Source organism: Salvelinus namaycush, chromosome 14, assembly GCF_016432855.1.
Source record: "Salvelinus namaycush isolate Seneca chromosome 14, SaNama_1.0, whole genome shotgun sequence".
Taxonomy (NCBI): Eukaryota; Metazoa; Chordata; class Actinopteri; order Salmoniformes; family Salmonidae; genus Salvelinus; species Salvelinus namaycush.
This window is the reverse complement of record NC_052320.1, coordinates 3,825,006-3,841,221: the sequence shown is the minus strand read 5'-3', so window position 1 is coordinate 3,841,221 and position 16,216 is coordinate 3,825,006. Positions and strand designations below refer to the sequence as shown.

The following is a 16,216-nucleotide window of genomic DNA, read 5'->3' as shown; positions in this document are numbered from 1 at the left end:
TCATGGTCACAGCTCTATCGTAAATGTATTGTGGGCCCCGTGTGGCTCAGTTGGTAGAGCATGGCGCTTGCAACGCCAGGGTTGTGGGTTCGATTCCCACGGGGGGCCAGTACAAAAAAATGTATGAATGTATGTACTTGTAAGTCGCTCTGGATAAGAGCGTCTGCTAAATGACTTAAATGTAAATGTTCTCCACATTTAATGTCAGTTTCATTGTGGACTTATCCCTGAAATGAGATGTTGGCCTATCAGGGCCTATAGGCTACCTGCATCTATCTCAGCAAAGTTGAATAACAATTATGAGCCCAGATTTTAGTCAGTGCCACTGTATCAAAGGCTATGAAGTATTTGTAGTTAAACAATTCAGTATTGTCAGTTCATCATATCAGAGCTGTAGCTCCGCCCACCTTACCAGCACACAGGCGCAAACACGAAGTAAAACCTAAAGTCCTCATTTACAAGCCTATGCCTATTGGAATAACAAGTCAATCTCGCAAGTAGGCCATTTACAACGGTTTGTAGTCTCAACATCTGGCACATAATAATGGCACAATTGCCAGAAAATAGCCTAACATAAAAAAAATTGAAGTCCTTCCAAGTGTTCCTTCCCAGAGATTGAGATCCTCTGTCAATTTCATCACTCAAACTCTCCTATCGGATTTACCGATAGTTATGCACATACGCAAACTGGATTTATTTACAATAATACATCTGGGTGGTTTGAGCCCTGAATGCTAATTGGTTGAAAGCCATGGTATATCAGACATGTACCAGAGGAATGACAAAAACGTAATTTTTACTATTCTAATTACGTTGGTAACCAGTTTATAAAGCAATAAGTTGTATATGGATTCCACGGCTAAGGCCAATCTCCTAAGAACAGAGCTTAGCTGTGGTATATTGGCCATATACCACACCTCCTCGGGCCTTATTGCTTAATCATAGCAGTCAAAACAATTTAAATCTACATCCATTGATGGAAAATGATCTGGAGATTTTAATAAGGGGGATTTATTTTTTCTCTCGAGACATTCTTAAACTCGCAATAATTATTATTTTGATGGAAAACCGAATTTTGCTTCTTAGCCTACGTTGTTAAAAATGTTGATATTCCTTAATTCGCTCAATAGCATTATAGAAAAAAGGTTTATTGGATAAATGTGGCAACTCCTCTCTTGCTGCGAAACCTTTTTTGGGGATATTTTTCAGGTCTTGTGGGTGGGTTTTCAGAGTTCATTTGTCTAGAAATTTGGCAACACTGCTGTCAGCTACGCTTTAACAGCGCGATCGGACCTTTGTGCCCGATCTGAATTTACATCCCCTTTCTGTTTTAGCTAGCCACTGACTACACTTTAGCTGGCTAGTTAGCAGAGCAGTATATATAAATCTCACACAGTTGAAGTTGGAATTTACATACACTTAGGTTTGAGTCATTAAAACTCGTTTTTCAACCACTCCACAAATTTCTTGTTAATTAACAAACTATAGTTTTGGCAAGTCGGTTAGGACATCTACTTTGTGCATGACACAAGTAATTTTTCCAACAATTGTTTACAGACCAATTATTTCACTTATAATTCACTGTATCACAATTCCAGTGGGTCAGAAGTTTACATACACTAAGTTGACTGAGCCTTTAAACAGCTTGGAAAATTCCAGAAAATGATGTCATGGCATTAGAAGCTTCTGATAGGCTAATTGACATCATTTGACTCAATTGGAGGTGTACCTGTGGATGTATTTCAAGGCCAACCTTCAAACTCAGTGCCTCTGCTTGGCATCATGGGAAAATCAAAAGAAATCAGCCAAGAACTCAGAAAAAAGATTGTAAACCTCCACAAGTCTGTTTCATCCTTGGGAGCAATTTCCAAATGCCTGAAGGTACCACGTTCATCTGTAGAAACAATAGTATGCAAGTATAAACACCATGGGACCATTCAGCTGTCATACCGCTCAGGAAGGAGACGCGTTCTGTCTCCTAGAGATGAACGTGCTTTGGTGCGAAAAGTGCAAATCAATCCCAGAACAACAGCAAAGGACCATGTGAAGATCCTGGAGGAAACAGGAACAAAATTATCTATATCCACAGTAAAACGAGCCCTATATCGACATAACCTGAAAGGCAGCTCAGCAAGGAAGAAGCCACTGCTTCAAAACCGCCATAAAAAAGCCAGACTAAGGTTTGCAACTGCACATGGGGTCAAAGATCGTACTTTTTTGAGAAATGTCCTCTGGTCTGATGAAACAAAAATAGAACTGTTTGGCCATAATGATCATCGTTATGTTTGGAGGAAAAGGGGGGAGGTTTGCAAGCCAAATAACACCATCCCAACCATGAAGCACGGGGGTGGCAGTATCATGTTGTGGGGGTGCTTTGCTGCACTTCACAAAATAGATGGCATCATGAGGGAGGAAAATGATGTGGATATATTGAAGCAACATCTCAAGACATCAGTCAGGAAGTTAAAGCTTGGTTGCAAATGGGACTTCGAAATGGACAATAACCCCAAGCATACTTCCAAAGTTGTGGCAAAATGGCTTAAGGACAACAAAGTCAAGGTATTGGAGTGGCCATCACAAAGCCATGACCTCAATCATAAAGAAAATGTGTGGGCAGAACTGAAAAAGCGTGTGCGAGCAAGGAGGCCTACAAACCTGACTCAGTTACACCAGCTCTGTCAGGAGGAATGGGCCAAAATTCACCCAACTTATTGTGCGAAGCTTGTGGAAGGCTACCTGAAACGTTTGACCCAAATTAAACAATTTAAAGGCAATGCTACCACATACTAATTGAGTGTATGTAAACTTCTGACCCACTGGGAATGTGATGAAAGAAATAAAAGCTGAAATAAATCATTCTCTCCACTATTATTCTAACATTTCACATTCTTAAAATAAATTGGTGATCCTAACTGACCTAAGACAGGGAATGTTTACTAGGATTAAATGTAAGGATTTGTGAGTTTAAATGGATTTGGCTAAGGTGTATGTAAACTTCCGACTTCAACTGTGTGTGTATATATTTTTTTAAATATTTATATTGTTTTACGTAGCCTAGATAATTGTTTGTACAGTATGTTGACATTGGTGTCTATTTCAGACCTTAAGGCATTTTTAAGGATGAGCATAAGAGCATTAAAAGAGGAGGAGACCACTAGAGTTCTGGCCATGTGGAGAAGACCACTAGAATTTTGGCCATGTGGAGAAGACCACTAGAAGTCTGGTAATGTGGAGAAGACCAGTAGAAGTCTGGCCATGTGGAGAAGACCACTAGAAGTCTGGCCATGTGGAGAAGACCACTAGAAGTCTTGCCATGTGGAGAAGACCACTAGAAGTCTGGCCATGTGGAGGAGACCACTAGAATTCTGGCCATGTGGAGGAGACCACTAGAATTCTGGCCATGTGGAGAAGACCACTAGAAGTCTGGCCATGTGGAGGAGACCACTAGAAGTCTGGCCATGTGGAGGAGACCACTAGAATTCTGGCCATGTGGAGGAGACCACCAGAAGTCTGGCCATGTGGAGAAGACCACTAGACGTCTGGCCATGTGGAGAAGACCACTAGAAGTCTGGCCATGTAGAGAAGTACAGCTATAGTGAGGGGCAACTTACTGGTTTGGTCAGGGCCAGCATGAGGGATAACGTTTATCCTGTGTCTGTGAGTGTAGCTATTAAGTACATTTTTAGCATCTTAGCAGTACAATGTGTTATAAACAGCTGTCAACATTCTGCAAGGAAAGAGCCGCTTAATCAATTATATAATCATTGACGATATTATCCCTTATACAAGAATTCCAAGAGTGATAACTCCATTCTAGAATGTTGTCATTGATGAGAATGAATGTAATAATCTATTGATATTCAGTATGGACTTTGTTTAAACATCCAGCTTGTAGTTTCATGACCAGAGACAAATCTTCAAAAGGACAGTATTTATTTATTTTGGAGTGGTACATGCATTCTCACAGTCTTTGATATCTAGGATCCTTTCCACAATATAATTGATATGTCAAGTGATTAAAATCCTAAATGATCAATTAAAAGTTTATGGAAAAACTACACTTAAATATTATACAGCTGTAATGTCATTAATCAAATTAGAATTTTATTTATATAGCACAATTCTTACAATGAATGCATTTCAAGGTGTTTAGTTGTTGGATGGGGTGTTGTCTGTGAAATGGGCCTAAGATTACAAAGAGGGGGGCTGCTGGCCAGTGCCCAAAATCCTTATGTTCCATCCCTGCATGTTAGTACCTTTCAGACGATCCCTCTATTACTGTTGGTCCTCTTCGGTGACCTCCCGGCGGAGGGTTTGAACTTTTCCTCTTGAGAATTAGAATCGGAAGTACAGTTGGATAGCTTATTGCAATACTTCACCATTTCGGGCAAATTGTACCCTTAGACTGTCCTGATCATCTAGTTGATCATTCCAGATAATTCTTCCATCTCGGTAGAAACGTCCCATCCACATAGTAGGATTTTTAGATGTGCAGGTATTTTCACTGTTACTATAGTCAAGTCTGTGGGTTATGGTATTTGAATATAGCTGTTACCATTTTAGTAATCAACTTAACTAGCTAGTAAAAGTATTTTATTTTTTGTCTTTCAGATGGCTGGACCGGAAACACAGGTGACAACATTCGGGTCTGTAGCTGCCATTTTCCTGTGGGAAAGAGAAAGGGCAATGTATTTACCAGAAAAGGTAGCCTCATCTACCACGGTAGGAGAGAAAGATCCAGACTGTTGATTGGGAAACAAGAACAAACAATGAGGCATGACAATTGGGTGTTCAGGGACAACTTGTCACATTGTCCAATGTGGGTTTGTGTTATGATAAACAATGCATTTTCTGTCCAGATAAAGATGTTGATACGGCATTTAAAAAGACCCACCACTGACCAAATGTCTCTTTGTTTTCCAGTCCCAACAGGAGTGGATCCTTCAGACCATCCGTGTCACGCCCTGACCTTAGAGATCCTTTTTATGTCTCTATTTTGGTTTGGTCAGGGCGTGAGTTGGGGTGGGTTTTCTATGTTCTATGTTGTGTATTTCTTTGTGTTTGGCCGGGTGTGGTTCTCAATCAGAGGCAGCTGTCTATCGTTGTCTCTGATTTGAGAACCATACTTAGGTATCCCTTTTTTCCACCTGTGGTTGTGGGAAGTTGACTTTGTTTAGGGCACATAGCCTGTTGAGCTTCACGGTTTGTTTTGTATTGGTAATTGTTTTGTTCGGCGTCATTTTTATAAATAAATAAAATGTATGCTCACCACGGTGCACCTTGGTCCTCTCCTTTCGACAGCCGTGACAATCCGGTGCATGGCCAACCTGTTCCAGTGGGATGTGAGCGTCCAGTTAGCGGAGACTACAGCACATCGAGCCTGTGGACGGACAGCTCAGTAACACATCAAATATGATACAATATTATGTGAAACATTGAATTTGTAGATGCATCGAAATTTTGATTGTATGTCCCCTTTTTCCCCCATGTTTTAGACATGAGGCGTGACAGTCAGAACATCAGACTCACCCCATAACAAATATAAATTCCCACTGTGCCCATGATAAAATGCAATGTGAATTGTGTTGTACTACTGAATGAATCTCCAGCCTTTGTGATTTAACTTATGTTAACTACATTACTTTAGTTGGCTGCTTTTGAGCAAAACTTGTATGTAATATAACCTATCCTGGAAGGTGTGTGTGTGTGTACTATGTAGAATATTTTTGGACCATTGTCAGAGGTCGTCACGCTGGATGGGGATGGAGGCTTTGGTGGTCCACACAACGAAGCAGCAGGTGTCTCTTCCAGTGATGTGGAGCTGACCCTGGACCGGTTGCCAGTAAGGATGGTCTTCACGAAGGCTGTAAGACCCTACTTCCTAGATATAGAAATCCTTTGACTTCACTGCCTCTTCAATGGTACAGTAAGGGCCCTTGCACCATATGGACCCTTGACCTCCAGACCATTCAGTGAAGCACCCAGGATCCCAGACCTTGTGACCCAAAGCCCTGACTCCTGCACATCCATCCTTGTAGACATTTTGAATGGCTTGATGCCCTCCTCTTCGTTAACTGTGCCCTACTTTACAGACATCATCCCATCCAACAACTGTGATCTGAGGACTCTTTTTCTTATTTGATTTTTTTATTCTTTTTTTTTTAGCAGCGACGGAGTAACGCACTTAGCCCTAACCACTACGCCATAATTGCTGGCCGTCAACTTTCCTCTCCTCATGGTGTGCCAGTTGGGGTTGGTATGCTGTCCAACTGTTGCCTGCCGTATAGCCTCCTGCGGCTCCACCGACAGCGTCATGTCAGCCAGGATGCCTGCATGCCCCAGAGAGGGTAGCGTGCCATTTCACTGAACCGGTTCCTTAGTCACTGAAGAACCTCCTCTGGGCTCTCGGGACAGTGGGTTTTAGTCTTCAGCCAGGTACAGATCCTCCACTGACTGCACCTGGTTGGGCACGGCTGGCTTCCTTCACTCGCATTCCATATCCGTACAGACAATATTGGTAAACACCAAAATAGGCTTCATGGCTACACTGATGAGCTCGATGGAGGCATTCCCATGTGGTAGAGAGAATCCCCTGGTCACCTATAGAGACCTGCCAACAGGAAGTGGTCACCTCTAGAGACCTGCCTACAGGAAGGATGTTAAGTGCTACATGCCTTTCAATGCACGACTTTGAACAACTTGAAATTCATTTGTTGTAAAAAATGTGCTATATAAATAAAGTTTGATTTGATTGATGACATTACATCTGTAGAATGCATCCACTGTGGCAGACTATAGACAACATGGACATTATATGAATAGAAAAGGTGTGTACAGCAGTAGAATAATGTAAAAATATTGTACAATCCAGGTGTGCAAAGCTCAGACTTACCCAGAAAGACTCACAGCTGTAATTGCTGCCAAAGGTGATTCTAACATGTATTGACTCAGGGGTGTGAATCCTTATGTAAATGAGTTATTTCTGTATTTCATTTTCAATAAATTTGCAAAAAATTCCACAAACATGCTTTCACTTTGTCATTATGGGATATTGTGGTAGATGGGTTACCAGTGTTCAATGACTATGTACATAGAGAAAAGCAGTCTCTAAGGTTCAGGGTAGAGTACCATGTGGTAGCTGGCTAGTAACAGTAACTAAGGGTGTTTTCACACAGTCCTCTTTAAAATAACCGATCTCAGTCTTCTTAAAAGTGAAATCTGGGGTAAAAAGAAGCTAAATAACTCAGTTCTCTTTGTATTCACACTGCCTTTGCATGAGGACTCAACTCTTTTGCCAGTTCACTTCACCTATTTTGTGGACTGAGTCCTCTTTGCATTCACATTGCTATGTTTAGAAAGGACCCAAGATATTTTTTCCATCATGCACTCTGGGTTTTTTACAAAGTGCAGGGCAAGCCATTCAGTCAGAATGTGTTATCGGACAGCTAGATATACCTACTTACATGTAATGAAGCTAATGGATTGCATTTAGTTAAAATATGAGACATAATTGCAATCAGAAGATACTATTAACATGTACATTTGATTGGTAACAGAATAAATAGTAATAGTATAACTGCAGAATAAATAATGCTGTAATTGAAAATTGTACACCCAAGGTAGGCTACTGCCCCTTTAAGAGCTAGAATTAAGCAATAAGGCACGGGGGTACGGGGGTGTGGTATATGGCCAATATACCACAGCTAAGAGATGTTCGGCAAGACGCAACACAGAGTGCCTGGACACAACCATTAGCCGTGGTCCAAACACACTAAAATAGTCGTGAAGAGGGCACGACAAAGCCTATTCCCCACCAGGAGACTAAAAAGATGTGTCATGGGTCCTCAGGTTCTCAAAAGGTTCTACAGCTGCAAAATCAAGAGCATCTGGACTGGTTGCATCACTGCTTGGTATGGCAACTGCTTGGCCTCCAACTGCAAGGCACTACAGAGGGTAGTGCGTACAGCCCAGTACATCACTTGGGCCAAGCTTCCTGCCATCCAGGACCTCTATATCAGGCGGTGACAGAGGAAGACCCTAAAAATTGTCAAAGACTCTAACCACCCTAGTCATAGACTGTTCTCTCTGCTACCACACAGCAAGCGGTACCGGAGCACCAAGTCGAGGTCCAAAGGGCTTATTAACAGCTTCTACCCCCAACCATAAGACTCCTGAACAGCTAATCAAAGGGCTACCCAGACCCCTCTTTTACACTGCAGCTACTCTCTGTTTATAATATATGCATATCACTTTAACTCTACCTACATGTACATACCTCAATTACCTCAACTAACTGCTGCCCCCGCACATTGACTCTGTACCTGTACCCCCTGTATATAGCCTTGCGTGTTATTCTACTGCTGCTGTTGAATTATTTGTTACTTTTATTTTCTGTTTTCTATTTTTTACTTATCTATTTTTTACTTAACACTTATTTTATTTTATTAACTTAAAGCATTGTTGGTTAAGGGCTTGCAAGTAAGCATTTCACTGTCACCTGTTGTATTCGACGCATGTGACAAACACAATTTGATTTGATTTGATTTGATATTTCACAAACCCGATGTGCCTTATTGCTATTATAAACTGTATACCAAAGTAATTAAAGCAGTAAAAATAAATGTTTTGTCATACATGTGGTATACATCTGATACACCACGGCTGTCAGCCAATCAGAATTCAGGGTTCGAACCACCCAGTTTATAATAGATTTTAGATCACATACAGGCTAAGATCACATGAACTTAAAACTCCACACATTTTGGAATTTCTTTGTGTCCTTGACAATCGCTAACCAATATCCAAAAACAGCACACGTTTCTTTTTCGCAAACCTGGACATCATCATCACCAATGTGAGGGTTTATGGCAGGGGAAACGGTGTAGCAGTAGTCTAGTGTGTGGTGCGCGAATAATGACAAGCGAACCTTGGTGTGCTTTGCATTAACATTTTCCTATAAAAGGTAACCGGACCGCGGAATTCAAGCGAACCGAACTCAGAACACCTCTTGAGATGGTCTCAGTCAGGTTCGCTTCCGGGGTTCTTTTGAGGGGTCTGAGTTCCTTTGGAATGTTCACACTGCACAAAAAAAAATTAAGCGAGCAGCACTGAGTTCACAGAAATTGGCTGAAATGGACCAAGTGTGAAAACACCCTAAGGTTCAGGGCAAATAATTTGTTGTTCATTTCATATGAGGAATCAGTTATTTGAATAAAGTGGATAACAAAATATAAAACGTAAGGCTGTATGAAACATCGTATATAAACCCAAAATAAATAATGCCCCAGTTTCTGTAATTTACGATTTGACTGACATATACTGTACATTTGTAGTTGTTTCTTCCACCCACTATTTCGTCCAATCAGCTCGAAGGGGCGGGCTCTGACAGTATTCCAGACAAAATGGCGGATGTTGTTGTTTTGCCGCAGGGTCAGTGCTAATCGGAGTTCGCCTTTTCACTGATTTACTGCAAGAAAATACATAAATAATATCGTTGGCGACAACCTTCATCATTGTAAGGGTTTGCGAGGTGGACTGTAATGAAAGGCAAAGAAAGGTCGCCGATTAAAAAGCGCTCTCGGGCTTTGGATGATATCCGAGACAGGGGAGGAGGCCATCCGCCCAGCAAGAAAATGGGGGCTATCTCAGTTTCCAGTGGGAGCAATAATGGAAATAGCTCGACTAAAAGTGACGCAGGATCTACAAGAAGGAGTTTGTTGGGCGAAAAGAGAGACAGGGATTTTGACGGGCATGTTTCCAGTCGATCCGGCGTGAGTAACCATAGTTATCCCGGTGCTGTTGCTAGCGCTATCGGTAAGAACCACAACTTGGGCTTGACTCTCGATTTAGCCACTGCAAGGACTAGTAATTCTCGTGGCGAGCGTGCTCTGCCTCCCCCCAACAACAACGAAAGTGAGTACAAAACTCTTAAAATCAGTGAGTTGGGAACCCAGTTGAGCGATGAAGACATCGAAGACGGACTTTTCCACGAATTCAAAAAATTCGGGGACGTGAGTGTCAAAATAAGCCGCAGCAACGACGAGAGAATCGCTTTTGTCAACTTCAGAAAGCCCGAGGATGCCAGAGCAGCTAAACACGCCCGGGGCAGGTTAGTACTTTACGACCGTCCTCTGAAAATCGACGCAGTGTACATCAACAGACGGAGAAGTCGCTCTCCAGTTGAGAGAGTTGACAGAGACCCCTATGTTGGAGCCCCAGGGCACAGACACCTTCACACCCAGAGACCCCTCTCCCCATCAGGGCTTGGATACAGAGACTACAGACTACAGCAGCTGGCCCTTGGGCGCCTCCCTCCTCCCCCACTTCCCCCTTTGCCCAGAGACCTAGAACGGGAGAGGGAGTTTGCCCTGTTTGAAGCCAGGTCGCGCCCAGGTCCAGCTTTCATTGCAGAGAGAGCTGCTGCTTTCCGCGAGGAGGATTTTATCTCTCCCGAGGATGACCAAAGAGCTAACAGAACGCTGTTTCTGGGCAACTTGGACATCACAGTCACAGAGACGGACCTGAGGAGGGCGTTTGACAGATTTGGGGTGATAACAGAGGTGGATATAAAGCCCACACGGGGACAGACCAGCACATACGGATTTCTGAAGTTTGAGAACCTAGACATGGCCCATCGCGCCAAACTCACCATGTCTGGGAAGATAGTGGGCCGTAACCCCATAAAGATTGGCTATGGTAAGGCCACCCCCACCACACGCCTATGGGTGGGCGGGCTCGGACCCTGGGTCCCCCTAGCAGCATTGGCCAGAGAGTTTGACCGCTTTGGTACAATAAGGACCATTGACTACAGAAAGGGGGACACCTGGGCTTATATACAGTACGAGAGCCTTGACGCTGCTCAGGCTGCGTGCACTCACATGCGTGGCTTCCCTCTGGGGGGGCCCGAGAGGAGACTCAGGGTGGACTTTGCAGACACAGAGCACCACTACCAGCAGCAGTTCCTTCAGCCTCTTCCTCTACCCCCCTTCGACATGGTGGCAGAGGCTTTCATCCACCGAGCCACAGCTGAGCCCCTGAGGGACAGGGAAAGGACTCCACCGCTGCTCCACTTCAGAGAGAGAGATCTGGGCTTCCCCGGGGCTGAGTGGCCCCCTAACCCGGCTATGCGTGAACGAGTACGTCCCGGGGTCTTTGAGCTGCCAGACCACCTGCAGCGGGACCGGCGGCCGGGGGGGAGGGAGCCCTGGTCTCTGGAGCGTGAGCTGGTGGGGCGCGGCGGCGACCCAGGACGGAAACGACGCCTCATGGACGACGGTCGCCATCTTGATGTCTCTCCTGACAGCACTGACCGCACGGCACGCCGGCGCAGAGGTGGCCCATCCCCAGACGGTAGCCCTGACGGAGGCCGCTTCAGTGACTCAGAGCGCCCCCCTCGCGGCGACGACAGACCCTCCCCTGGACGAGACCGCCGCCCCAGTCTGGAGCGTCCTAGCGGAGGGGACAGGAGATTGAAGAACCAGGGGAATCTCGCCGAGAGAGGGGCCTCCAGCAGTGGCCTCGCATCTTCAACAGGGGAGCGGAAACGTAAAGCCGGCGACAGCAGCAGCAGAGGACCCGGAGCTAAGAGGGATCGCTCCTCAGACCAGGGCGGCTCTAAAGGCAGTCAGTCATCTAAGCTTAGCCTGGCCTGGCACGGCATGCTCCTCCTGAAGAACAGCAACTTCCCCGCCAACATGCACCTCCTGGAGGGTCACCAGGGCGTGGCCAAGGACCTCCTCGTCGACGGCCCCACGGGGAGACAGGTGGGGGAGCTCAAGATCACCCAGCGTCTCCGCCTCGACCAGCCCAAGCTGGACGAGGTCTCCAGACGCATCAAAGCGGCCGGCCCCGGCGGCTACGCTGTCCTCCTGGCGGTTCCGGGTTCCGGTGGCGAGGAGGTATCGTCGACGGACCCTGCAGCTTCCACCCAGCGTCCTCTCCGCAATCTGGTGTCCTACCTGAAACAGAAGCAGGCAGCCGGAGTCATCAGCCTGCCGGTTGGAGGCAGCCGGGATAAGGACCACCAGGGTGTTCTCCACGCGTTCCCTCCCTGTGAGTTCTCACAGCAGTTCATTGATGCCTCGGCTAAAGCTCTGGCCAAAACGGACGAGGACTATCTGGTGATGGTCGTGGTGCGAGGGCCATCATAACTACAATAAGAGACGAAGCAGAACATCAGTGATATTGTACAAAAGAAAAAAAAGATGTCAGTAACTACTATTGCATGCTGTGTGTTGAGTTCTGCTCCATGGGGTACTACTATAGAGTAGGGGTATGATGGGGTACTACTAGAGTAGGGGTATGATGGGGTACTACTATAGAGTAGGGGTATGATGGGGTACTACTAGAGTAGGGGTATGATGGGGTACTACTAGAGTAGGGATATGATGGGGTACTACTAGAGTAGGGGTATGATGGGGGCGTAGGCTATGTCACTATTTGTTCCACCAAAATAATTATGAAGTGCCCTCTTGAAAGTCAACAAATGTGTAGGCAAATTGTGCTACCCTGTTTTATTAATTAAGGGTGTGTTCATTTCCAGCCAGTATTATAAAAGGGGGACATTCTAGAAATACAATCTAACTTGAAATGAGGTAAAATGGCACCCTTTTTCATTTAGGAAAACTTGAATCAACCGCTGTGTGTGAGAAGACTCCATTCCAACATTTGGTCCACTGTTAGTGTTCCACTGATCGTATTATATACAGTGCCTTCAGAAAGTATTCACACCCCTTGACTTATTCCACATTTTCTTGTGTTACAGCCTGAATTTAAAATGGATTACCCGACAATACCCGACGAAGTGAAAACATGTTTTTAGAAATGTTCCCAAATGTATTGAAAATTAAATACAGAATGATCTCATTTACATAAGTACCCCTTAGTCAATACTTTGTTTCTAAGTACCTTTGGCAGCAGTTCTAGCTGTGAGTCTTTCTGGGGTTAGTCTCTAAGAGCTTTCCACTCCATTTATAATGCTTCCTTCTTTTCTCGCTGTATAGGTTAGTATTGTGGAGTAACTACTATGTTGTTGATCCATCCTCTGTCATTAAAACATCATGTTAAACAATATTATTGCACACAGAGTGAGTCCATGCAACTTATTATGTGACTTGTTAAGCACATTTTTACTCATGAACATATTTAGGCTTGCCATAACATACCATTTTGAATAACGACATTTCAGATTTTCATTTTTAATTAATTTGTAAAAATGTTTTTTTTATTTTATTTAAAAAACATAATTCCACTTTGCTGTTATGTGGTATTGTGTGTAGGCCAGTGACACATTTCAATGTAATCCATTTTAAATTCAGGCTGTAACACAACAACATGTGGAAAAAGTCAATGAATGTGAATACTTTTTGAAGGCTCTGTAGATTAGGCTGCTTTTTGCTTCATTACAATCATTTCGTGTCATTTACAGTTAATTATATATTTTTCACCTCAAGGCCCTTTCTAAAAATCCTGAATTATGAAGCCTTTATTTTAAATGTCACATTTTGAGAAAGATACCATCAGATCTGTTTGACAACTTTGGTATGGTGAGGATATAAATCATATTTCAATTTCTCACAAAAAAGTATTGGGGACAATTATGTTGGGATATGTCATTACTTGACAAAATTGACTTCCTGTCTTTCTGTAATACATGGAAATGGTTCAAACCTAGGAATCGAATGTCCCTATGCACAGTAGGCTATCTGTGGTTAGGTTACACCTGGTGTTTTACCCTGTACAACTGGTTAGGTTACACCTGGTGTTTTACCCTGTATAACTGGTTAGGTTACACCTGGTGTTTCAGCCTGTACAACTGGTTAGGTTACACCTGGTGTTTTACCCTGTATAACTGGTTAGGTTACACCTGGTGTTTCAGCCTGTACAACTGGTTAGGTTACACCTGGTGTTTTACCCTATACAACTGGTTAGGTTACACCTGGTGTTTCAGCCTGTACAACTGGTTAGGTTACACCTGGTGTTTCAGCCTGTATAACTGGTTAGGTTACACCTGGTGTTTTACCCTGTACAACTGGTTAGGTTACACCTGGTGTTTTACCCTGTATAACTAGTTAGGTTACACCTGGTGTTTTACCCTGTACAACTGGTTAGGTTACACCTGGTGTTTCAGCCTGTATAACTGGTTAGGTTACACCTGGTGTTTCAGCCTGTATAACTGGTTAGGTTACACCTGGTGTTTCAGCCTGTATAACTGTGGTTAGGTTACACCTGGTGTTTCAGCCTGTATGACTGGTTAGGTTACACCTGGTGTTTTACCCTGTACAACTGGTTAGGTTACACCTGGTGTTTCAGCCTGTACAACTGTTGTTAGGTTAGCCCACACCTCTATGGTTAAGGAATGGTTCATGACACTACAAAATGGGTAGAGACAATGGGGTTTAGTTGCTGAGTGTAAACTCAACCTAACTTGTCTGTGGTGTGAATATAGTGTATTCAATTGGTTTCCAAATGTGTTTTAATGTTTAAGCTACTCACCAGTAATACTTGGGCGTATTGAGAAGCTGAATGAGAAATATAGAGGTGATTTTTGCCCAGCTAATATACTGTAGGATGGGCCCATCAATGCAATGATGCAACAAACACATAGCCCACTAAGAGAGATGCTAAGGGTAGATTTTATTGTGTATATTTTCTTTAGCACCACCTGACCCTTGGTAGTAACTTGTGACCTATAACCTTTGACCTATAATGTGTGGTAAAATTACACTAGAGATAAAAACAAACGTAAGTTTTTGTTGTTGTTGACATTTGTTGGTCCGGTTTCATTCAATTAATATACCAATGTTTGTTGCCAAGTTTGTCTGAATATGACAGTATTTTATTGGTAATCATTGCTAACAAATGATTTACGGTAATCCTAATAATCAATAAGTTAAAAGGCTATTCAACATTTGGAGAAACTGATCATTTTAGTTTTTTTTTTGAGGAAAACTTAAATTGTACGTTTGATAAGTTGTAGTGCTATTATTTTGCAGTATTTTTAAACCACAATGTTTTCCCCGTTTGCGGTCAGCAGAAAACAGCTAGATTTGTCAGACTTAATAGCCTACTGTTGGTAACATTTTATGGCTGTTTTTTAATATTTTTTTTTAACTAAACTGAGTTGTAGTTTTAAGATGTTTTAAGATGAGGTTGGTCTGGTTTATCTGTTTGAAAAACTGTATGAGAAAAAAAATCTGTATTTGTCTCAAAAGTTCACCGCCTCAACTGTGGACTTCCTATGGCTCAAACCTCACAGGAAACTCTGAAGAGAAGGAAACTACTTAGTATTTGTGTGTTTTCACTGAGAAAGCAGCTTTTAAGTTGTCTTCTTTTGTGTTCTGTTTTAAGTGGAGTAATATGACCCTCTTGCTTTGTGCTGTGTACCTGGTTTCATTGGGAAGACAAGAAAAGGGAAAATCCTCTTCCCACACTGCGCTTACTGCCAAGCTGTTTAACACACACAGAGACAAAGTGCATTTATGCACTTATTTGTCCTCCGAATATCAATAAATGTTCATTTGTTGGAAACCTGTTTCTGCCGTGGAAATGAATTGAAGAGCGAGAACTGTTGTGACTATCTCGTCTGTTGTGTTTCCAAAAAGGAATTGTGTTTATCACTTTGAATTGTGACACAAGAAAAGGGAACCAAACATCTCTTTGCCGATTGTTAGCGCCGAGGAGACTAGGAGAGACGTCTGCGTGATGATCACCTGTGTGTGTGTTTTCTCTCACACACACACACACACACATACACACACAAACACACACTTTTCAGGAGCTGTTGATGACCTGTTGAGCTAACAGGAGCTATTGATGACCTGTTGACCTGACAGGAGCTGTTCAGAAGTTGTTGCTGATTAATAGCATACCTTTTGACCCCAGTAACTTTTGCCCCTCCCCTCCAGGGCTGGCCCCCTGTGTGAGGCCTACTGCTCTAGCAGGTGAATCACAGGATCCATGGAGGAGTCCCTGCTGTGACCAAACCCCACTGTGTATACTATGGCTCCTGTTTGTCTGCAACCTCCAGCCCATGTCCTGCTCTGCAGTGTGAAACACAGTAGCAGGCTAGTGCAGAATGTGGGAGAACAAGGTTGGATTTGCAGCGCCCCCCCCCCCCCCCCCCTTTGCTCTCACTGTTGTCTTCGATAAGGTCTTTCTCTGTTTGAGTTGAGCTGTGGGCTGTGGGCTGTGCCATGTCCACTGTGGGCTGTGGGCT

At 43.6% G+C, this 16,216-nt stretch overlaps 1 protein-coding gene and 1 long non-coding RNA gene across 2 annotated transcripts; both read left to right on the top strand.

Annotated features, from left to right (window-relative positions):
• Positions 1 to 9,404: 9,404 nt before the first annotated feature.
• Positions 9,405 to 13,101, top strand: rbm15 (RNA binding motif protein 15). Its single transcript, XM_039007815.1, has one exon. The coding sequence runs from the start codon at positions 9,540 to 9,542 to the stop codon at positions 12,147 to 12,149; it is 2,610 nt and encodes an 869-aa protein (XP_038863743.1). The 5' UTR covers positions 9,405 to 9,539; the 3' UTR covers positions 12,150 to 13,101.
• A 181-nt stretch (positions 13,102 to 13,282) lies between these two features.
• On the top strand, positions 13,283 to 15,532 carry LOC120058783. Its single transcript, XR_005478054.1, has 2 exons — positions 13,283 to 13,713; positions 13,750 to 15,532. It is a non-coding gene; the product is annotated as an uncharacterized LOC120058783 (long non-coding RNA).
• The last annotated feature ends 684 nt before the right edge of the window (positions 15,533 to 16,216 follow it).

What these genes read in the sequence shown, in the direction of transcription:
- rbm15 (XM_039007815.1), top strand. Translation starts at nt 9,540, where the DNA reads ATGAAAGGCAAAGAAAGGTCGCCGATTAAAAAGCGCTCTCGGGCTTTG.